The 24,466-nt window shown below is 37.6% G+C and overlaps 1 protein-coding gene across 4 annotated transcripts in view; it reads right to left on the reverse strand.

Moving 5' to 3' along the window:
• The window catches only part of CFAP95 (cilia and flagella associated protein 95), a 135,588-nt gene that overhangs the window by 76,097 nt on the left and 35,025 nt on the right, over nt 1-24,466 (reverse strand). Inside the window, exon 1 of one of the 4 annotated variants that reach the window (XM_061201195.1) lies at nt 13,458-13,609. The exons of the other annotated variants lie outside the window; for them this stretch is intronic. Within the exon in view, the coding sequence (XP_061057178.1) occupies nt 13,458-13,609 (152 nt within the window). Of the gene's footprint in view, nt 1-13,457; nt 13,610-24,466 lie in introns of those variants that run through there. 4 annotated transcript variants of the gene reach the window in all.

Here is a 24,466-nt window from a genome sequence, read left to right on the forward strand (position 1 = left end):
TGTGACTAGCTCTGGCCAATAAAATAAAAATGAGCAGAAATGATATATGTCATTTCTGGGCTAAGACAGTGAAAGCTCTTATGTAATTCTCAAGTCTTTTTTTCCCCTGCCAGAGCAATTGATGACTTTCTAGATGGTGGAGCCTCAATCAACCTGAGTCCCAGAGTATCTATGTGGAGGAGTGCCTACCCTCCACCAAAAACCTAAAGCAGACTCTGTGTGAGTAGGAAGTAAATCTTTATGTGTTAGGCCACTGAGATTTTTGGAGCTGTTTGTTATCATAGATTAAGCCTAGCCTATTCTAACACAAAAATAAGTACCAGAAGTGGGGTGGGTGCTATCATAGCAAAAATCTAAAATACATGGCACTGGCTAAAGACCAGGCAAAGACAATAGGAAGCTGGTATCAGAGGCTGGAGAGGTCAAACATTTGATAGCCTCAGTAGGTTAAGAGTCAAACCAGGTACCTAGTGAGATTGGGAAAGAGACTGGAAGACAGTTTTTAGTTCTATATGCAAATAGATATTGATGATTGGTTTTGCCAAAGTATTTTAAAAAGAGAGAGAGATAAATTCAGGAAATTGTCTAGTTTACAAGAAGATAGAAGGAAATGAGAGATTCCAGAAATTTTGAGCCTTGAAATGTTAAAAGGGCCAACAACTTTTAGATCTCAAACAGTAAGAGAAAACTGAAAAAGACTTTTTCAAGACAAAGTTCCATTAAAGCTCAGCCTGGCAGCAAAGTTCATCCTATTGTTAGACCCTCCCAGTGAGTTAAGTTGCATTGGAGCAAGCATATGCTTAAGGAGAGAGCCAAAAAAAAATTCCCAGGGTTTCTGATTTCTGTAACTACAATAGTATCAAAGTGACAGTCAAGGTATTACAAGGATAAAAAGTAAAGAAATATAGCAAGTCTGAGGACTTTGTCTAGAAAGAATTGAGAATGAGGTTACCAGCAGCTGGAACTAACTGGATTCAAATATGTAAGAAACTTACTAAGCTTTTAAGAATTGTACTTCCAAGTAAGCCAGGGGTGTGCATTTAAAAATCCTTTAACTGTTCAGTACTTAAAATAACTTTTGGCCCCCAAACTTCTGGGAACAAAAGGTGAACTGAAAAAGCAAAACAACCCATAGAAGGGCATATTCTACAACATTCATTGCAGGTGTAGTCAAAGAGAATATTGGAAAAGAAAAGATGATACACAGGGCAGAGCCAAGGGCCATAAAGAACAATGGGAAAAGTATGCTGCCAGAAAACAGAATCAGGGTCTAAGCAAAGAACATTTCTGACACCAATGTAGTACTCCCTAACAATGTCTGTCTGACAGGACTTAAGAAGGACCATAGACAAATGACTGCCCTTTCCATCCTTCCTCTTTCTGAATCGGAGTGCTTATTACAGTTATCTTGTCTCTGTCCCACCACTTTATATTGGTTATATGGAGACCAAGCTGAAAAATTTTCTGCTTTATAGATTTTTGAACCAAGCAGAGCCACACTAGACTTGGTAGAAAAACAATAGCATAACATATGGAGATCTTGGACTTCTGACCTATGACTAGATAGAATTTGGGTCATTTTCCTTGGGTAAATGGGTAAACATAATTGGTCTGCATGTGGAAAGAGTAAAACCAATATTTGGTGACCTGCCTAAAGAACACAACTTCAAGTGCACATAGAACTTTCATAAAAATTAAGAAAAAATATTTCAATACGTTTGAAAGATATAAATGGCAATACAATAAAACTAGAAATTCATAACACATTTAAAAAGAGATCCTTCTTCAATCTGGAAATATGTAAGCACTTCATCAAACAACTCTTTAATTAAAGATCAATACAAACAAATTGTTGAATTTCTCAAAAATACCAGTAAATAGAAATACCGCTTATAAGAATCCATAGGATATAGCTAAAGTAGAACCCAGAGAAAAATTCAAGTTTTAAGTACTTATATCAATAGAAAAGAAACAATGAAAATAAATAAGTGAAACATCTAATTCAAAAACATTAAAAAGCACAAGTAAGCCAAAAGAAATCAGAATGATAGAATAATTCAAAATAAAAGCAAAATTAAATAAGTTAGAAAACAGAATAAACGAATAAGTAAGCAAAATAGACAAACCCCTATCTAAAAAATCAAGGAAAAGGGCAGGGGGAGATACAAACAGAATAATATTCCATACATAGGAACATACATTATATGACTCCATTCATATGAAATGTCCAGAATAGGCCAATCTGTAGAGACAGGAAGTAGATTAGTGGTTGTCTAGGGCTCGAGGGCAAAGGGAGGAGGATTTCTTTTAAGGTTAATAAAACTGTTTTAAAATCAATTGTGTTGACGGATGTACAACTCCATGAATATACTAAAAGCCTTTGAACTATACCCTTTAAAAGGGTGATAGTATAGAATGTAAACTATATCTTAATAAAAATAGGATATAACCATCAAAAGAAGAAAACATTTTAAATCATTAAAGACTACTTTCCATAACTCGATGCAAATATATTTGGAAAACTAGACGGCACACATAACTTTCTAAAAAAAACAATTTACAATTGTTCTCAGTAGAGACAAAAAGTCTAAACACACAATTTCTAAAGAAGAAACAGAGAAGCTGTCAAAGGAAAAAAGAGCTACCGCCTGAAACAGTACTAGGCCCAGATGGTTTTATTGTGGGAGGAAATTTCTTAACTGTGCCTGAATGTCTAGCAGGACATTTGAACTGCCTTGAGCTGCTCACTTGTCAGAGGTACACAGGCATTGGTGGCGTCAATAACACCTATAATAAATCACATTATATTCACTATACTCACTTTGACATAAGTGTAAACCAACCTGAAGTGGTCTTTCCCAACTATTTATATTTATTACAGGATTGTTTTAAAATACCAAAAAATTCCCGTAAGTAAAATGTAATTTATCTAGATGAAATTCTTCTAATTCATACAACACACATACTTATTAAGGTCTAGGTAGAAGCCCACAATATCTTAACCTCTAGGAGATTGCCTGCAATGAAAATTTGGTTGCTTTGTTGGCATGCACCCCTACAATGAGAGCAGGTGCCAATGAGCCCTGAAAGCTCAGGATTCTTATACAAGTAGGGAATTCCTTTTCTGTGAGATCTTTCTTTCAGAGACTTTGCTGATCACACCCTTGCTATGAATGGCCATATGCAAACTAGCTAATATATATCTGTTGTCCCTACCCATATGACTGTAGGTTTATGGATATGTAACTTGGGCATCATATAGATAGATGGATAAATGCTATTAAGATGCTGTGGCCACCCCAGGAATAGGAGTCACAATTCTTGCAATCACACACTTGACATCACTAGTTACCAGTCATTGTGCAATCAAAAATGCACACATATTTTCAAACACTCTGGGGGAAGGAACAGTAATGCCCTCAGTTGAAAACTAACTAATGTGCCATCTTTAGTTCTCCATGTGAATCCTAGGAGCTAGGACAACCTCCTCTAGAAAACTTTTCCTGGTCTAATAGTCTAAGTGCTCCTCTTGGATGTCCCCAGAGCCCTCTGCTTACCCCAATCCTAGCACGTATCACAGTGCATAGTAATTGCCCAGCAAGCCTCCCCAACTCCCGTCTCACAGTAATCTTGACCTCCTAAGGACAGGGAAGATGTCTTGTTCACTGTCAAATCCCAAACCCAGTAGATGCCATTCATAAGAGAACTCTTTATTTAGAAAGAAGAACATTTTTTGTTTTTTGTTTTTTGGGGTTTTTTTGGTTTGTTTTTGTTTGTTTGTTTGTTTTCAAAAGCTCATTTAATGCTTCTGGCTCCTGGCTGAGCATCTCAGTGTTTTCCCAAGTGTTTAAAATATTGTGACAAGTCATTCATACATTTTAATTTCAAAATATTCTTGCTACCACTTTCTATAAAAGGAGGCTAAATTCTTTGCAACAGATAAATGACATTATATTAATTCTTCCATTTGATTGAACCTGGAACAATCCGATTGGGGATCTAACATCTCAACAAAGAAACATATTATAATTTTTCTGCCAATTAATTACCTTTGTTAATGCATCAAAACTTAGTTTGATCAAAATAAAGAAAACACACTGTGTGACTAATAACAATTAAAATGTAATTGTATTTCAAAATTAAACATTAGAAACAATAATAAAAGATGTGTCTATCAAAAACAGTAATACAGGGCTTCCCTGGTGGCGCAGTGGTTGAGAATCTGCCTGCCAATGCAGGGGACACGGGTTCGAGCCCTGGTCTGGGAAGATCCCACATGCCGCGGAGCAACTGGGCCCGTGAGCCACAACTACTGAGCCTGCGCGTCTGGAGCCTGTGCTCCGCAACAAGAGAGGCCGCGACAGTGAGAGGCCCGCACACCGCGATGAAGAGTGGCCCCCGCTTGCCGCAACTAGAGAAAGCCCTCGCACAGAAACGAAGACCCAACACAGCCAATAAATAAATAAATAAATAAATAAATAAATAAATAAAAGCAAGGAATCAACTCTAAAAAAAAAAAAACAAAAACAGTAATACAATATTCAAATTTATTCAGAACTTTTTCAAAGCATCACAAAAATATGTTCACCAAATCTCTACACAATATTTCTGTTTTCTGCCTGTCACATCTGAGGTCAATTTTTAAAAACTGCATGGGTGGGTGCTGGTTGGGTGGGTGGGTAGGGGAGTTTAAAGTCAAAATAACAGCTAATGTAGGAAATCATCGATATATTAAAAGGTTATATTCTAAACTTTTGCTATAAAATTGGGTATTTGGAAATTGGAATTCATTCTACACTGTAGTAGCTCTTTATAGGATATAGCAGATATCTATAGGATAGGATGGGATATAGTAGATATCTATAGGATTATCAGCCTAGCTCTCCTTCTTTCTCCTGGGTATGTCCATTTTGCCCCATGGCTATTGGAAAGCTGTCATTTTCCACCAAACCTTGCCCAGTCAGATGACCCCAAACAAATACTTGGCCCAGAAATGGACATCTGACCTGGAATTTTTAAATTCAGAACTGAAAATACCTTAAAAACAACTTTTTTTGTTGGATGAAGATGTAAGTTATAAATTCCAGAACCACAGCAGCCATGTTTCCTATAGTCTTCAATGATAAGATGAGGCAAACACAATGAGGAAGAGAGAGGAGAAATGAAGCAAGACCCAGATGCACTAGCATCCCTTATGCCTGTTGTTCCTGAGGTCGAGCTGCACCCGTGCCCTCCTTCTTATCTAGTGATCAACCATTCCATGAATATCATGAACTAATTCATTTTCTTGCTTCCTTAGGCTAGTGCAAGCCACGTATCTGTCAATTGCAATCAAAAGAAGCCTGATAAGTACACACAGAAAATAGTACCAATGGGGTGGCTTCCAAGGTCAACTAAGAGAAGTTTATCTAACAGTGCTAATTCTAGTGCTATTGAAAACCTTGAGCCCTGAGCCTGGGTATCCTGTGTCCATAGACTGAAACTCTCCTTATCAAAATGTCACTAAGCCCCACATTCTTCTTACCTCCTCCTTCACTCCCTACATCCTTACCTAGAAAAGGATCATCAGTAAGAGAAAGAAAGCTGATGAAAAAGCACTTGTGACTATCTGTGAGGAAGACTACAGTAGCATTATGACAAGCCTCTGGTGACTTCTGTTGCCCAGGAGAGAGATGGTCTCAAGGACACGTAGGGAGTTGGCTCAGGCAGAGGTACTTGTATACAGCAATGATCTTTCCTAATCCAAGTGCACCCACATGAGGAAATGCCTGTCCTACAATACTCTGCCTTGCAGAGCAAGGGTTATCTTGCAAGTGAAGCTGTTTTATTTTGGCCACCAGTTAAATTGAGCAAAACCTCACGAAAAGGTCAAGGCACAATTTTATAACCACTGGTTTTCAGAAAACGAATTTGGTTGGGATTTCATTAAAGAGAATAGCATTGAAAGAAAAATATAGTCATAACAAAAGGATGTAGAATGTCCTGCATCATCCTGAAAAATAGAAAATAAGGTGCTCCCCCCTGCAAAACTACTACATTCAAAAGCATTTGTGGGTATGTGTATACGTTGAGGAATAAGAATGTAGCACTAGATTAAAAGTAACCATGGCATAGGATCTACCATTATAGAACATAGACAAGAATGAAAGCGTGGTTAAACCAAATGAATGTGAAGAGCATCATCCTTTTTACCCAACATAAACTAGCAATTAAAAAGATATTTAAAAAAGACTCATAATAAACCATGAAGAATGACTCAGACTCTGAAAGAGATGAAGTATTCTGTTTAAATCCTGATCATTTAGAGAATGTTTGCTTCAGGGGAAAAGCTGTAGAAAGTGATATCAAATTTTTCAAGTAATTTTACTTTATTCTTACTACGAAAATAATACACATTCATTATGGAAAATGTAAAAGTGGCAAAGAGGAAAAAAGAAAAAGACAAATAGTCCATAAATCCACCATCCAGTAATAAATATTTTGTGTTACATGGTAAATATCCTTTCAGTCTCTTTTCAATACATACAGACATATATTTTTATCAAAAGAATTCATAACATGCTGCTTCTTTTTTTACTTACTTAAAGTGAGATTATATTTTCAAATATTAATCTTTGCACTTTTCTTTGCTTAACTCTTTAAAATAACCTTTGTTCTAATAAATCAGAGGCATCCACATTTGCCTTGGGAAGATATAGGACTGTTTTGCCAGGAATATGAAGAAAAATAAAGTGCTGGTGATTAACTTCTGACTAACAATAAAATTTTTTTAGTCCTGAGTGAGATGTTTTTCTTGAAAGTCAGGACCTGCTAAGAAGAAAAATGTCTAAATTTCTCAAACTTCTATTAACAACAAGATCCAGAAGCTCCCAAACACGGCATAAGTAGGGTGACCCTATCATTTATTTTGTAAAGGAGATCACTTTAAAAAATGAGAGAAGGGCTTTTAATAAATCTCAGGCCAATGGGAGTAAACTCTACTGGGCAAACCACAGCATACGCACACCCTCTCTGCAGGGCATTTGATGAAAGCTGAATTGAGCGTCAGTGGGCCAGCTACGGGGCCACCATGTTCAGGGATGAGGTGCCCCTACCACAGTGGCTACCACCAGCCTGTCAGGGGCCAGGAGAGGATGAGCATGACTTAAGGATCTATAGTCCTAAGGAGAGCCAAAATGGAAATGAGTCTGAAAGCAGGACCTCAGGTCTTTAACAAACCAAGTGGATTAGTCAAAAATTCACCAGCAGCAGGCACAGAAGCTGGATAAAGGATAAGGTGAACAAGAACAAGGACCCACATGCAGATCTGGGAGCCTCACTCCCCCATCCCCCAAATGTCATATAACTTCAGTCCCTTATGCACACACACACCACTAGGAAAAGGAGAGGGTGGATGAGGTAGGACTCAGAAGAGTGGGCACTGTTCTGAAAGAGACTATTTTAACCCAAAACAAACTGTTTAAACTCAAAGAGACAGAGAAACCCTTCAATTGGCATGTTTGAATTTTTCTCTGGTAACCAACAGTTGAAAAACCATGAGGATCAGTTTTAGAAAACAAATTTTATATATGCATCTGACTTGAATGCAAATTTCTAATTCTGCTACCGACCAGATAGTAAATATATTTCCATGTCTTTGGTCTACTATCACATCATCTTAAATGGTCACACAGTATTATAATTTACAATGTTTTTTAAAGTATGAGTTAAGAAATTAAGATGTCTCTTTAAAGTGTGAATACCATTTGTCCCTATTTAACTCAAAATTTCCTAAGTACCCTTCAGTCTCTAGTAAGTCATGTACTGCATCTAGGAAGAACATGAGTTTAGCTCCCATTTTTAAATTCTTTACCATTCTAATCAGAAGCCTAATGATTTATACCCTTCTAAATTCACCTATACAGAGGTGACCAAACATGTTTCAATGTCATCCTGTTGTATCAGGATTAGGGCTGTGCATTTGCAGAAACATGGATGGACCTAGAGATTATCATACCAAGCCAAGTAAGTCAGAAAGAGAAAGACAAATACCATATGATATCTCTTACACGTGGAATCTAAAATATGACGCAAATGAACATTTCTACGAAACGGAAACGGACTCACAGACAGAGTACAGACTTGTGGTTGCCAAGGGAGAGGACACTGGGAGGAGGAAGGATTGGGAGTTTGGGATTAGCAGATGCAAACTATTATATATAGGATGGATAAACAACAAGGTCCTAATGTGTGGCACAGGGAACTATATTCAATATCCTGTAATAAATCATAATGGAAAAGAATTTGAAAAAGAATATATATATATATATGTATAACTGAGCCATTTTGCTGTACAGCAGAAATTAACACAACATTGTAAATCAACTATACTTCAATAAAATTTTTTTAAAAAAGGATCAGGGCTGTGAAAATCAGCTCTGGCTTTATTACAGATTTGAGTTATCCTGTAGTCCTTACCTCAGGGTCTTCTTAAAGTATAACATAGAGGCCCCCAGCCTGCAGTGCCTTTTGTGTTTGTGTGTGTCCTTTCTCTCCATTCATTTGTTAATTTCTTTGATAAACATTATTTGAGCACCCACTGTGTTCTTATCCCTTGTCCCAAGGCTTGCTCTTCTCACTTCTCATTACTGACCAAAAAAGCTTCTTTAAAGTCCCTTCTCTCTCCTTTCCACATAACCAAACATTTAAAATGCACAAAATAAGAGTTAAAAGCTTTCGATTGAGGGCTTAAGTTGTTAAAGTAGAAGGATGGAGGCTTGCTGGAAGGGGAAGCATTTATGGATTTCAACAGAGGCAGGCTGCAACATGTGGTTACTAAAGGGCTTTCTTATTTTCTTTGCCTTTTTATCCTGAGTGTGCGTTGGAGATGTGAGAAGATGGGATTGCTGGCTACAGAAGATCTATTTAACTCTAGCTTGGTCCTTAGTGCTGTGAAGGACTCTAAATACTTCCAGGTTAGTCCCCGAGAAAACTGCTGATTAAATATAGGAAGAACATACAGCAAATTAGAAAATTCATCTCTGTTTTCTAATAAGTATACTAATGATATCCTAGTGCCTTGAAACTGGATTCTCCTCTGAACGTGGAGTACCTTGAATACACATGAACTCCCTGTTCAAAGAGCACAATAGGGTATAAGTCTGAAGAGCATCATAGAAAGCTCCTTAATTTCCTTCTCCAGCCCAAATGATTTTCTGTAAAAATCTTTGAAACTATCAAGTTTCCTACCCCACAATTATCACCGGATTTTAATTTTACTTCCTTTTTTCCCTTTCTCTTTCTGTTTTCTTCCTATAATGCGGGCGGGGCAGGGGGAGGACAGTAAAATGCCCAGGCTCTTTAATTTTGGGCTTACGCAGGAGAGAGAAGTAATTGAAATTACAAATATATAAAATTAAGCTGAGTCCTTAAAATTCTTAAGTGTCACCATGGAGACCAGAGCATGAACTGTTTCATGGAAACTCAAACGAACTTTTTGGCTCATCACTTATTAACAGATGTCAATTTGGCCAAGGAAGAAGAGATGAGAATAAATAAATAAATAAATAAGAACTAGCCTTACACCAGAGAATTTATTAAGGGCAAATCTAGTTGTTCTGGTTCTTAGTATTCCATTATTCCAGCGAGTGGGAAAATATCCCAAGAGAAAATTTCCCCTCAACTCATAATTTCCGATGGAAACATCTGATGATATAGCTCCATAAATGCTGTAGGAATGAATAGAGAAAGATAATTTCTAGAAAAGGCCTTTCTCACTCAGAAGCATCAAGGTGTGATGCAGGTAATATGGCTCTCTATCCACCACTCCAGCTACAAGGAAGACATGGTTCCTAGGCAACCTCTTATCCAATAATGGACCAGAAATACCTCTAACAACCATTCTGGGTATTTCACTTTATCATGTCTATTATACACAACTGTTTTTAATATGTATAGTGAAGTCAAACAGACTGGTATTACATTCCACATAAAGAGTAACACAGGAATCATCCAAATGTTTACTGTATAAGCAGAGGTACCTCAGAATTTCTCCCAGTTAAATTCTATTTTGCAAACCTATAGGCACAGTCCCTTAGTTGATCAAATACTCAGTTGAGAGGCCACCCAAATGGTGTATTTTAGATAGTAGGCATTCATCAATTAAATAACCACTAATAAAAGGTTAAAATTCAATACATTTTTAATATATAATAAAATAATTCAATAGAAAGCAAACAATTATGACCAGAATGCATAAAAACAAAATGGTCAATGACATTTATTCATTTGGAAGTTTATACAATTTGAACTTTATGCAGTTTTCTAGGACAGACCTTGGTGACTGGTTGAATACAGAAGGAAAACAAGGATGCCAGGAGCAGAGCCAGCTCAGAGAAATGCAAGTGCTTCTCAAATTTTACTATTGATTCTCATTATTCAAGGTTGTTATGTTCTATAAAGTCACAAACAATTAGCAAATACTAAATCATTGCTCCTAGGGGAAATACAAGATTAGGTTCCTGTGAGCCTCTGGTCACACTTTCAACAACCAATTAATACATGACCCGGTTTTATGTGTGCTTCTGCTTAAAGACATCTTGTTTAATATATCTTGTTGACTCACTAACATTGAATTCACAGCCAACAGCACTGTAACTCATGTCTGAATGAAGCTTATGTAATGCACATATTTTCTCCATAAGGCACATCACAGCCTTCTTGCACTTAGGAACACTAGACAGCACTTCAGCACTATGTTTGGGGGCCATCTGAACAATGATATCACCAACAAAAAGTACAAAAATGCAAAACACATGGCACTAAATAGACCATGAAAAGAATACTTGTTTACAGGAAGAGGAGCTGAAACAAGAAGGCAGAGTGTCTGACATCAAATGGGGATATGTGTGTGGGATGATTCAAATTTTTTGCCTCTCTGCACATGTCCATAAATGACTATGAAAGTGCTGCAAGTATTGATGTGGGGTTCCATATAAATTTTTGCAAGTAGATGAATTTGCAAATACAGAATTTACAGATAATGAGATCAACTGTATTTACCAACTATAGAGAACTCTTTCTATTTCCCTATGATGCTGCTTCTTACTATTATGTTGTACTTGCCTATTCTCTTTTGTATACCTATGGAACTCCTATTCTTCCTTCTAAACTTTGCTCAGAAAACCATATACACATTAACCTCCCTCTCCTGTTACTTTTGCCTCTTATCTCTATTTTGCACAAATCAGATTATACTGAATTTACTGACATTTTTCTTTACTGGCCTATGAAATTAGTTGAGGTCAGTGACCATGTCCTAATACATGTATATAACCTTTACTGTGCTTACTATGTGCCAGGCTATATGTCAGAAGATACTTCACATACAATACCTTGTTTAGTCTTACAAGAATCCTATCACCCCCTTTTTACAGTTGCAGAAACAAAGGCCTAGAACAGTCATGTCACTTGTTATATCACAAGCTGCAGAGTTGGTATTCAAACCTAAAGCTCAAGCTTTTAACCATTATGTTATCCTAAATAAATATGTTACCATATATTATTGACTGCTTACTATGTGCAAGGCATGGTATTAAATGCTTTACACAAATTATCTCACTGAATCCACTTTATCCATCTCTGTGTCTCCAACACACAGCAAAGTGCATGACACAAAAATGTTTGTTGGGTTGAATTTATTTCTTCCTGCCCCCAAACCTTTCTAAAACCAACAGCATGAGAACTCTCTACATTTCCAGCAGTGGCCAGAACGACTTTCAGTGTTACACCACCCTTCTCTCCTACCAAGTTCCTCATCTCCTTCTCATCTATATTCTTCTGTGGTTTTGCTATTGATGTCTATGATGTCCACAAGGCAACTTTTCAAAGCAAAGGTAGTACAGAAGGGAGCAGAAGCACTGTCCACTTGAAAAAGGTCTTTCTCTTTAACAGTAATTTCTGGCAGTGATTTATATTATGACCTAAATCCTTATGGAGTAACAAAATCATGAAAGAGCTAAGTGTTTTGCTTGAGGGCTGTGAGGTAAGCCCTGTATGAGGTTAAAGGAGGATTTTCTGCTTCCCAATGTATATTTTTATTCTAAATTAATATAACCTCTCACAGTGAGCTCAATATAGGCAGAGAGTTGGTTTTAGGGATGAGAAGTAAAAGGGAGAGAGCTCATGGGAAAGTGAGTAGGCTGTAGAAAGTTTGCAAGACAGAAACAACAGGATTCACATATTATACATTACATGAATGAATGGGATCAAGGAGGACTTAGCCTTAGGGCTAGAGTCAAAATCATTCATCTTCTTTCAAAGGTGAAAGTATAAAGAAGACAAGATTTGAGATTTCATTTTAAATCTTCCTCTTCCCCAGAATATTCCAAATAGTCCAAAAACAATTACTGTCAACAGTACAGCCAGGAAAATTGACCCAAAGGATAGAATTCTAAATACCCTAAAAGGCCCCACTGTTCTGCCAATTAAATGTCATGGTTTCACTATCAGTCACTGTAATATTTAATAAACAGGAGAATCTCTAAGTGAATTCCAAACCCAAACCCTAATGCAGAGGAAGTAAACAAAATGTTTCCTGAAGCCAGGAAAGAACCTGAAATTACCCCAGAAAGAAGGAGTAGACTCATCTTAAGGAGTAGCCAGTGTTCAGCTCCAATACATTCATAGTTGTCAGAAAGAATAAAATCCTCTGTTGCCAAGCCTTTCAGATTTTCAAGAGAAGACACAATCCTAGATTTCCATGTGAAATCTCCTGGTTTTAAATGTGGGCAATTAATTTAAAAGAAAAATGTAAACACAGTGCATGTCAAATAAACTATGTCTGTTGGTTTACCCAGTGAGGGATGCCGGTCTGCCGTCTCTGGCCAGAATAGTCCTAGTAGCCTAGGGAATATTTTAAGGACCTCTTTCAAATCATTCATTGTGCCTCACTGCCCCCAAGAAACGGCAGTCCTGGAGGCCATCCTCTGAACAGACATGTCCTCCTCCTGTGCCCTTGGTCTCCTAACAGACCCTGCCTTTTGTAAGTAAGCACTTGTCTCAGAACATGATTTCCAGGCCTCTGCAGACACCCTCCACCTACACTCTCTGTGTGGGCGATCTATGACCTCTGGCAGACAGGGTCTGGATGCAGCAGGTCTCCGTGTGTGTGCTAGGGAGCTACTCTTGAAGGGCTTTCCTATCTCGTCCTCCCTGCCCCTACTCTCACTCTGACCCTCTCCATCTTTCCTTTGAAGATGTTTCCCTTTCCTTTCTCTCTCTTCTCTCCCAGTTCTCTCTCTTGTATGATCTTTTTCTTTCTTTCTCTGCTTTTCTTTTCCTCTTTTCTCATTCTTTTCTGTTTATTTTATCCTTTCCACCCTTGTCCTCTCTCTCTTACTCTCCTTTCCTCTCCTCCCCTATCCCTTCCCTTCTTCTCCCTCTCCCAGCACCTAGGAACTGCAAGAGAGCTCGCTCACCAGGAATACACCAGCACTGGCTTCGAGTATTTCTTGTGACGGGAGCGGAGGGTTAGGGAGCCCTTGCGCTCCATCAAGTCCGTGGGTCCGAGTTCAAACCAGTGTTGCCTACCGCTACACCAACCCTGGCAGGAACTGTCACAGCTCCCCATGGCTGCCCTCCTGTTACAGATCTCAGAGGATTTCTCTCTGCACCTATCCTGCTGCCTGTGCCAACACAGCCCAAGATTCGGCGTCTCTCATCTCCTAAGCAACCTGGGGCGGGGTCAATGTAAAGGGCGGGGCCAGTAGAAAGACGGTTCTCTCAAGCCTAAAAGCCCTGGTTTCCTAGACAGTGTGCGCAGATACTGCTTAGAAAGAAACTACACTTCCCAGAATGCAATGAGGGAGCGAGAGGGCTACATAGAGGTTGAGAGGGACAACTGCATCCTGGGATCTGTAGTTTCGCTCTCCTAACAGTCTACTCCTCAGAGTGGGCGGAGTTAAGGGGGAGCGCTGGGTCAGTTAAGGAGGACTAAGTGGACCTGAGCCCGGAGCTGGTCTATTCGGGCTGTCCTTGGGGAAGTTTCTTTTTACCATTCATCATCTGTTGCCACCACACCTTCTGCTTACAAGTTATGTAAATTTGACTAAAAGGGAGCAAGAGAACACCCCTCAAACCATAAAATATGTCTTTTCTCTACAGTTTTTCTAAATGAGAAAGAGGAGCAGAATCGTCTAGCAAATCAGCTAAAAAGTTTGAGGATGAAAAAGGCTTGGCTGGTTCCGGTTTCAGCTGTTCTCTCAACCTTTCTGAGCACGAATTTCTTCCTCTGAAAAACGAGAGAGGGAATGGGATCGTGGAGGGGGCTGAGAAGGACACAAGAATCAGAGGTCCCTTCAGGCTGTAATGGCTGAAAGACTCAACCTCTAGGTACAGTTTAGGGCTCTGGGGCATTCAGCTCCCCAAGATTTGCCAAATTCTTCTCGTCTTAACATTTAACATTTAATATGTTGTGACAATACAAACTCATCACATTATTGTTTTGTAAGTTATATGCAAGAAGGAGATTTCAAAAAGATTATCCACAGCATTGCCGTCAGGAAATCTTGTGCTTATTCCACTTTTGAGTTTCCAAGAAAAGAATATTTAGCACATCAGAATTCTCCTCCCCAACCTCAGCTGAGCACCTTAAGGGCATTAATGAACTTAATCATGGCCATCCCTCGGACCTGGCATAGCGCTTAGTATATACATACCATATATACATACCATCAGTGAACTAATGAATGAATATTATGTTTGATTACCTTAGATTTATCCGGGCTTCCATAAATTACAGAAGTTTCTTACTTTAAGAAGGCCACATTACACAAAAAATTCAAACTTAAAAACACAAATTAAGAGATATTTCACATTACAAATAGATTTTCTAGTTCACAAAAGATTTATTATGGCACTCCTATAAATAGTGAAGTGCTCTTCTGGATCAGATTTCACAAATTTGATTACACAGAACTACTAAGTGCTTTTTTGTGGCCTGTGGGACCCAGTGTGGGCACCTGTGGTACCCAGTGTGGGCACCTGTGGTATGCTTAGGCCCCTATTTTACTGACAGCTACAGTTAAGCCATGCTTTTTAGAACCAAATAAATAGTCCACTGTCACCAGCTTAGTGCTAGTAGAGCGCTGACAGCTATTTTAGCCCTTTTCTTCTTGAAAGAATGAAAAGAAAAATAGAAATTAAAAGGGTAAACAAGATCCAAGTTAAGCTCAATTCCGTCCAATCAAAGCATAGCACATTGCTGTCACTCCAAAATTATTACCATCATACTATCTTTCGGTTTATTTTATTTTATTTAAGCTTAAAGTGTATTTATTTTACTTATGCCTTAAGTGATAGCAACATAATATATGTACAACCAAGATGTCAGGTCTCTGTAGCCAATCTGACTCAGAGCCAAGCCCTTTCTCTGGTGCTGCTGAGATTTAAAAGCTCTTTATCACACCAAGTAGCAATATAGTACGAAAACAAACAAAACAAACATAATTTGTTATTTTAGAGTTCCTTAAGCCAAGCTGACAGCCTTTTGAAGTCTAAGAAAATGCTTTTTTCCTCTTTATATCAGCTCTTTCCTGTTTACTCTTTCCTCTTTATATCAGCTTTACAAACTTTATTGTCTTCTGTGTCTACTAAATACTTTTCAACATCTTCGAGTTGAGAGGTAGGAAATTAACTCTCTGATACCCTCAAGTTCAGACGTATTCTATTCTCTTTCTATACACCAGTACATTCTGTGGAATTTTTCGTTCCTGATTCCGTCCTTACCAGTAATAGAACAGTATTTATTGCAGAGGGGTTTTGTGAGAATTACATAAGATGATAAATATATTGAAAGCAGAAGGAACAGTTCCTAATACATGCTCAGCCCTCAATTAAATTTCAGTTACTAATGCTATTACTACATCCCAACTTTGTCCTTATCATTTTGGAAAAGTATGCTAAAATGTGCTTGTTGTTTGTGTAGAGTTTCCTAACTATACTTCACTGTTCTTCAAGCTTTGTCTGTCTACAAGGTCTATTTAATGAATATCTTTTTATCATATTTTAATATGAAATTTAATAGTCTGAATCAGAAAAATGTTGGCAAGATATTTTGATATGTTACCAGTGATAACAATGGTTTCGTATTCATATGGAATCTTCTCAAGACCATTAATAAGCTTTATCCTTTATAAAATCACTGATCCTCAACATACTTGAGTTATTCCTGTTTTCCTCAAGCTTCATCAAACCAATGTAGTGTAGGGCTTAATACAATGCCTTCTATTATATTAATCTCTTTTCACCATAACATCCTTGGGGTTAGAAAATCACAGCTCAGGTGGCTGAAACAGGACTTCTCTGTAAGATAATTGCAGGCAGACCAACTCGGGAAGTGGGAATCCCTTCATCTGAGCCTACTCTATTTCTTTATTAGCTTTATCAGATCCTTAAAGAGGTTGCCAAGAAGACCTGACGAGAACAGCAAACCTAAAACAGATGTAACCCAGCCAGATGTAAATGCTTACAGAGGTTAACCTCTTTACCATCTCCTTTCCTTCCTGTCTTAATAGTCTGCTCAGTTCTTGGAAAAGCCCCTGCTCAGGACCTTCCAAAGTCACCATCATTGTATCCTCTCCCAGCATTAAAATTCTTCTACCAAATGTCATGCAATTATCTGAGAGAAAAATTTTAATTATGTAAGAAAATTAATTTGTACTATCTCCACGTTGAATCTAGTTTAAGTCTACTGAAAACTTGTATTTAAATTGTATAAAACTTAGAGGCTTAAAACTGAGTATTTATGTCCTAATCAAGGGTTGCATAGTAGTTTTTTAGTTCCCCACAAATAAGGACCTCCATATATACATCTAGGGGCCCACTTTCAAATATTTTGTATAAAAAAGTTAGAGTCCACCAGTTTGTCAAAATGAATGAGAGGTGTCTGGTCCTCCCCGCTCCCTCTGTCCCCCTATCTCCTGACCTCTCTCCCACCTCTCCCTTCTTCTTTTCCTTTTCCCCACTTTTCCTCCACTTATCCCTTCCTCTTCCATCTCTACTCATCTTCTTTCCTTCTTTCCTCTCCTCTCTTTCTGCCTTCCCTCTCCCTGTTTCCTGTTCCTCTTCTTCCTTCTGTGAGAAGTGGTATGGATTTTAGAATCAGAATCTACTGCTGAGCACCCAAGACAATCTGGTACAATTCAGTTACATGAAAAATATGAAAGAAAAATAGTAAAACCTAGAAATCAGGGCCAAAGTTTATATGAATAAGCTTATGTTTAACGACCCAGGAACTCTCAAAGGAATCAACACCAATGAAAGCTTCAATCTTCTTTCCTTTCCTTTAACTATTCGTAACTACCAACAGTCTTTTCTAGAAGAATTTAACCTTGAGTATGATTCCTCTGTGCTTCTAATTTGTATTGCAAACATATTAGGCATTGACCTGCCCTCAAACCATTATTAACTAGTATTGATTAAGTCCTGTCATGCAACAGGCATTACTTCTGGAACTGCAACTCTCAGCATGGGGATTAATTTATTAAATACTCAATGTATAGTATTATATAATTCAGCATTTCCCTTATTTTTTTAATGTCTTTATTGAAGTATAATTGCTTTACAATGTTGTGTTAGTTTCTGCTGTATAACAAAGTGAATCAGCTATATGTATACATATATCCCCATATCCCCTCCCTCTTGCGTCTCCCTCCCATTCTCCCTATCCCACCCCTCTAGGTGGTCACAAAGCACCAAGCTGATCTCCCTGTGCTATGCAACTGCTTCCCACTAGCTATCTATTTTACATTTGGTAGTGTATATATGTCCATGCCACTCTCTCACTTCGTCCCACCTTACCCTTCCCCCTCCCCGTGTCCTCAAGTCCATTCTCTACGTCTGCGTCTTTATTCCTGTCCTGCTCCTAGGTTCATCGGAACGATTTTTTTTTTTTAGATTCCATATATAGGTGTTAGCATACGGTATTTGCTTTTTTCTTTCTGACTTACTTCACTCTGTATGACAGACTCTAGGTCCATCTACCTCACTACAAATAACTCAATTTCGTTTCTTTTTATGGCTGAGTAATATTCCATTGTATATATGTGCACATCTTCTTTATCCATTCATCTGTTGATGGACACGTAGGTTGCTTCCATGTCCTGGCTATTGTAAATAGTGCTGCAGTGAACATTGTGGTACATGTCTCTTTTTGAATTATGCTTTTCTCAGGGTATATGCCCAGTAGTGGGATTGCTGGGTCATATGTTAGTTCTATTTTTAGTTTTCTAAGGAACCTCCATACTGTTCTCCATAGTGGCTGTATCAATTTACGTTCCCACCAACAGTACAAGAGCATTCCCTTTTCTCCACACCCTCTCCAGCATCTATTCTTTAGGGATTTTTTGATGATGACCATCCTGACTGGTGTGAGGTGATACCTCACTGTAGTTTTGATTTGCATTTCTCTAATGATTAGTGATGTTGAGCATCCTTTCACGTGTTTGTTGGCCATCTGTATATCTTCTTTGGAGAAATGTCTATTTAGGTCTTCTGTCCATTTTTGGATTGGGTTGTTTGTTTTTTTGATATTGAGCTGCATGAGCTGCTTGTATATTTTGGAGATTAATCCTTTGTCAGTTGCTTCGTTTGCAAGTATTTTCTGCCATTCTGAGGGTTGTCTTTTCGTCTTTTTTATAGTTTCCTTTGCTGTGCAAAAGCTTTTAAGTTTCATTAGGTCACATTTGTTTATTTTTGTTTTTATTTTCATTACTCTAGGAGGTTGGTCAAAAAAGATCTTGCTACCGTTTATGTCAAAGAGTGTTTTTCCTATGTTTTCCTCTAAGGGTTTTATAGTGTCTGGTCTCACATTTAGGTCTTTAATCCATTTTGAGTTTGTTTTTGTGTATGGTGTTAGGTAGTGTTCTAATTTCATTCTTTTACATGCAGCTGTCCAGTTTTCCCAGCACCACTTATTGAAGAGACTGTCTTTTCTCCATTGTATGTTCCTGCCTCCTTTGTCATAAATTAGGTGACCATATGTGTGTGGGTTTATCTCTGGGCTTTCTATCCTGTACCATTTATCTATATTTCTGTTTTTGTGCTAGTACCATACTGTCTTGATTACTGTAGATTTGTAGTATAGTTTGAAGTTGGGGAGCCTGATTCCTCCAGCTCCATTTTTCTTTCTGAAGATTGCTTTGGCTATTTGGGATCCTTTGTGTTTCCATATAAATTGTAAAATTTTTTGTTCTAATTCTGTGAAGAATGCCATTGGTAATTTGATAGAGATTGCAATGAATCTGTAGACTGCTTTGGGTAGTATAGTCATTTTCACAGTATTGATTCTTCCAATCCAAGAACATGGTATATTTCTCCATCTGTTTATGTCATCTTTGATTTCTTTCATCAGTGTCTTATAGTTTTCTGAGTACAGGTTTTTGCCTCCTTAGGTAGCTTTATTCCTAGGTATTTTATTCTTTTTGTTGTGATGCTAAATGTGATTGTTTCCTTAATTTCTCTTTCTGATCTTTTGTTGTTAGTGTATAGGAATGCAAGAGATTTCTGTGCATTAATTTTGTATCCTGCTACTTTACCAAATTCATTGATTAGCTCAAGTAGTTTTCTGGTGGCATCTTTAGGATTCTCTATGTATAGTATCATGTCATCTGCAAACAGTGACAGTTTTACTTCTTCTTTTCCAATTTGGATTCCTTTTATTTCTTTTTCTTCTCTGATTGCCGTGGCTAGGACTTCCTTATTCAACTATGTTGAATAAGAGTGGTGAGAGTTGACATCCTTGTCTTGTTCCTGATCTTAGTGGAAATGCTTTCAGTTTTTCACCATTGAGAATGATGTTTGCTGTGGGTTTGTCATATATGGCCTTTATTATGTTGAGGTAGGTTCCCTCTACGCCCACTTTCTGGAGAGTTTTTATCATAAATTGGTGTTGAATTTTGTCAAAAGCTTTTTCTGCATCTATTGAGATGAACATATGGTTTTTATTCCTTAATTTGTTAATGTGGTGTATCACATTGATTGATTTGCATATATTGAAGAATCCTTGCATCCATGAGATAAATCCCATTTGATCATGGTGTATAATCCTTATAATGTGTTGTTGGATTCCGTTTGCTAGTATTTTGTTGAGGATTTTTGTACATATATTCATCAGTGATATTGGCCTGTAATTTTCTTTTTTTGTAGTATCTTTGTCTGGTTTTGGTATCAGGGTGATGGTGGCCTCGTAGGACAAATTTGGGATTGTTCCTCCCTCTGCAATTTTTCAAAAGAGTTTGAGAGGACAGGTGTTAGCTCTTCTCTAAATGTTTGCTAGAATTCGCCTGTGAAGCCATCTGGTCCTGGACTTTTGTTTGTTGGAAGATTTTTAATTACAGTTTCAATTTCATTACTTGTGATAGGTCTGTTTATATTTTCTAATTCTTCCTGGTTCAGTCTTGGAAAATTGTACCTTTCCAATAACTTGTCCATTTCCTTGAGGTTGTCTATTTTATTGGCATATAGTTGCTTGTAGTAGTCTCTTATAATCTTTTGTATTTCTGTGGTGTCAGTTGTAATTTCTCCTTTTCATTTTAATTTTATTGATTTGAGTCCTCTCCTTTTCTTGATGTATCTGGCTAAAGGTTTATCAATTTTGTTTATCTTCTCAAAGAACCAACTTTTAATTTTATTGATATTTGATATTGTTTTCTTCATTTCTATTTCATTTATTTCTGCTCTGATCTTTATGCTTTCTTTCCTTCTACTGACTTTGGGTTTTCTTTGTTCTTCTTTCTCTAGTTGCTTTAGGTGTAAGGTTAGATAGTTTGTGATTTTTCTTGTTTCTTGAGGTGAGATTGAATTGCTATAAACTTCCCTCTCAGAACTGCTTTTGCTGCATCCCATAGGTTTTGGGTTGTTGTGTTTTCGTTGTCATTTGTTTCTATGTATTTTTTTATTTCCTCTTTGATTTCTTCAGTGATCTCTTGGTTATCTAGTAGTGCACTGTTTAGCCTCCATGTATTTCTGTTTTTTACATTTTTTTTTCCTGTAGTTGATATCTAATCTCATAGTGTTGTGGTCAGAAAAGGTGCTTGATACAATTTCAATTTTCTTAAATTTACTGAGGCTTGATTTGTGACCAAAGATGTGATCTATCCTGGAGAATGTTCCATGTGCACTTGAGAAGAAAGTGTATTCTGTCACTTTCGGGTGGAATGTCCTATAAATACCAATTGAATCTATCTGGTCTATTGTGTCATGTAAACCTTGTGTTTCCTTATTTACTTTCTGTTTGGATGATCTGTCCATTGGTGTAAGTGGGGTGTTAAAGTCCCCCACTATTATTGCATTACTGTTGATTTCCCCTTTTATGGTTGTTAGCATTTGCCTTATGTATTGAGGTGTTCCTATGTTGGGTGCATAAATATTTATAATTGTTATATCTTCTTCTTGGACTGATCCCTTGATCATTATGTAGTGTCCTTCCTTATCTCTTGCAACAGTCTTTATTTTAAAGTCTATTTTATCTGATATGAATATTGCTACTCCAGCTTTCTTTTGATTTCCATTTGCATGGAATACCTTTTTCCATCCCCTCAGTTTCAGTCTGTATGTGTCCCTTGGTCTGAGGTGGGTCTCTTGTAGACAGCATATATATGGGTCTTATTTTTGTAACCATTCAGCCAGTCTGTGTCTTTTGGTTGGGGCATTTAATCCATTTACGTTTAAGGTAATTTTTGATATGTATGTTCCTATTACCATTTTCTCAATTATTTTAGGTTTGTTTTTGTGGGTCTTTTTCTTCCCTTGTGTTTCCTGCCTAGAGAAGTTCCTTTAGCATTTGTTGCAAAGGTGCTCTGGTGGTGCTGAATTCTCTTAGCTTTTGCTTGTCTGTAAAGCTTTTGATTTCTCTGTCAAATCTGAATGAGAGCCTTGCTGGGTAGAGTAATGTTGGTTGTAGGTTTTTCCCTTTCATCACTTTAAATAATCATGCCACTCCCTTCTGGCCTGCAGAGTATTTTAAATGTAATCATATAGCTCATGCTGTGTCATCTCTTCTCATTTACTAGTGTCTGTTCTATTTAGTTTAAGATGAACTAAATTTCTATTTCTGAGTGAACCTTATCATTATTCTTTAAAAATGCGTCATATTTTCTCCCACTGTTGATATGCATGAGGAGAATATTTTGTGTAAAAATTAATTGCCTTTTTTTCTTGACACATTATGAGGACTATTTTGGAAGTAAAATATATTAACGATTACTCTTATTTACCAATCTGAAAGTTTTCTTCAATACTGTGACACAAAATTTCCTTTCATTATAGTCAGAATGTGGGATAAATGTTTCTTCCAGATGGGTATCATTTCTTATATTTTATCTAAATGTATAAGAGTCATGGAATAAACAAGCCTAGAATCTGGGCTCATAGGAAGGGAGAGTAAAGGTTATTTGGTACAGCATCTTAGTCAAAGTAGAAATGTACCCCTGGCCTCTAAACTACTGCTGAGAATAGTTATCTTACCTCCACATAAGCTCAGAGTCTAGAGCACACACTTCACAAAGGCGGCCCATTCCAATACTGTACAAGTATAATCATAGGTTCCATCTTATGCTGAGCTAATGTGAACCTCCTTGCTTGATGCACCTGTTGGTTCTGCTTCTTGAAAATAAAAGATAAGCCTTATTTCTCTCGAGCACAAGATCCTTTCAGAGATTTGAAGAGTTATAACATGGCTTCTCTTTTCCCAGCTAAACAAAGTAAACAAACTTACCTGTTCTTCATCTTTATTATGGCTGAACCTCTGGATGTACATCACTTTGATCATGATCTCCTTAAAAAAGTGTTCTCAGAATAGAGCACAATATTTTACTCTCACCAGTGCTGAGTACAGTGGAGCTACTGTGTCCCATACATTTGATTCTGTGCTTTTATTAGCACAACCTAAGCAGGAGAGGAAGTAAGTAAGAGAGGATATGAAAAAGGAAGGAAGAGAGGGAGGGAGGGAGGGAGGGAGGGAGGGAGGAAGAAACAGAAAATAGGTGAACTGAAACCAGATCAGGGAGAAATAAACAAATTCAAAATATAAGTATGTCCCAAGGCTAATACTAGGATCAGAACCACCATCTGGAGACAAAGCTTTTGGACCTCTGGCAAGGTTGGAAAGCTTATAGCAAGCCTCCTGCATGAAGCCTAGGGCCTTTAAAACAACAATTGAAGGAGCCTATGAAAATAGAAATCCTCTCTGAAGCAAAATATCCCCAATTTAGACTCTCAGGATTCCCCCAAATTAAATTCAACAAATGTGAGCTCACAAAAAGGACTGGCAAATATAGAAAGAAATAAGCTAGGATGAGCGAAAACAACAAAGAACAGATTTAGGTCCCCTACCACTCCCTAAATCAGATATTCAAATTATTAGATGCAGCATGTGAGATAACTCTGAAAGGAAATTCTAAAGAAACAAATCTCGGAATCAGAAAACAATTTGATTAAGGGATAAATCACTCTCAAAAATAGAGAAACTTTCAATGTGAACATGGATGCATTAATCAGTAGTTTCCCCCTCTCATCATGGAAATCTTATGAAAGCCACAAGTATGTGGAAAACAAAAATTTTAATTTTGTTAAAATTAAGAGAGAGACTACAAAATATTTATAAAGGCTGCTGAGCCTTTAGGATTCACAAGGTAGTAAGTGCAGAAGGGCCTAAGAGCAGTGTGGTAGGCAGAATCCTAAAATCTATGCTCCCCTCCACCCCAACCAAGATTTCCTGCACTAATCTGAGTACAAATATGATGAATCCAATATTACATCTGTTATTATGTTATATTACATGGCAAATGGGATTTTGTAGATGCAATTAAAAGTACTAATCAGTTGATTTTGGGTTAACCAAAAGGGAGATTATCCAGGTGAACTTAATCTAATCACACGAGCCCTTTGAAAGCAGAGAGTTTTCTCTGTCTATTGGCAGAAGGGAAACTCAGAGAGATCTAAAACAGAAGGATTCAAGGCACTGTTGCTAGTTTTGAAGATGGAGGAGCCATTTAAAGGATGGGAGAGTGGCCTCTACCAGCTATAAGAGTGGTCCACATCTGACAGCTAGTAGGAAAATGGACACTCCAGTCCTACAGTTGTAGGGAAGTGAGTTCTGCCAACAACCAGAATAAGCCTGGAAGTGATTTCTTTCCCCGATACTCCATAAAGAGCCCAGTCCAGCTGACACCTGATCTTGGCCATGTGAAACCCTCTTTAGAGAACCAGTGAAGTCTGCCCAGACTTCTGACCTATAGAACCGTGAGCTATTATATGAGTGTTGTCTTAAGCCATTAAATTTGTGGTAATTTGTTATGCAGCAATAGAAAACTAAAATAAGTGATATTTCAGAAAGTACTACTAAAAAATGCCTAAAGATGATGAGCCACATCTTGATGTACAGAAAGTATCCCTAATGAGCAGCAAGTGGATTGGGAAGGTGAAGTGA

The sequence above is a fragment of the Eubalaena glacialis genome, chromosome 9 (genome assembly GCF_028564815.1).
Source record: "Eubalaena glacialis isolate mEubGla1 chromosome 9, mEubGla1.1.hap2.+ XY, whole genome shotgun sequence".
NCBI classification, from domain to species: domain Eukaryota; kingdom Metazoa; phylum Chordata; class Mammalia; order Artiodactyla; family Balaenidae; genus Eubalaena; species Eubalaena glacialis.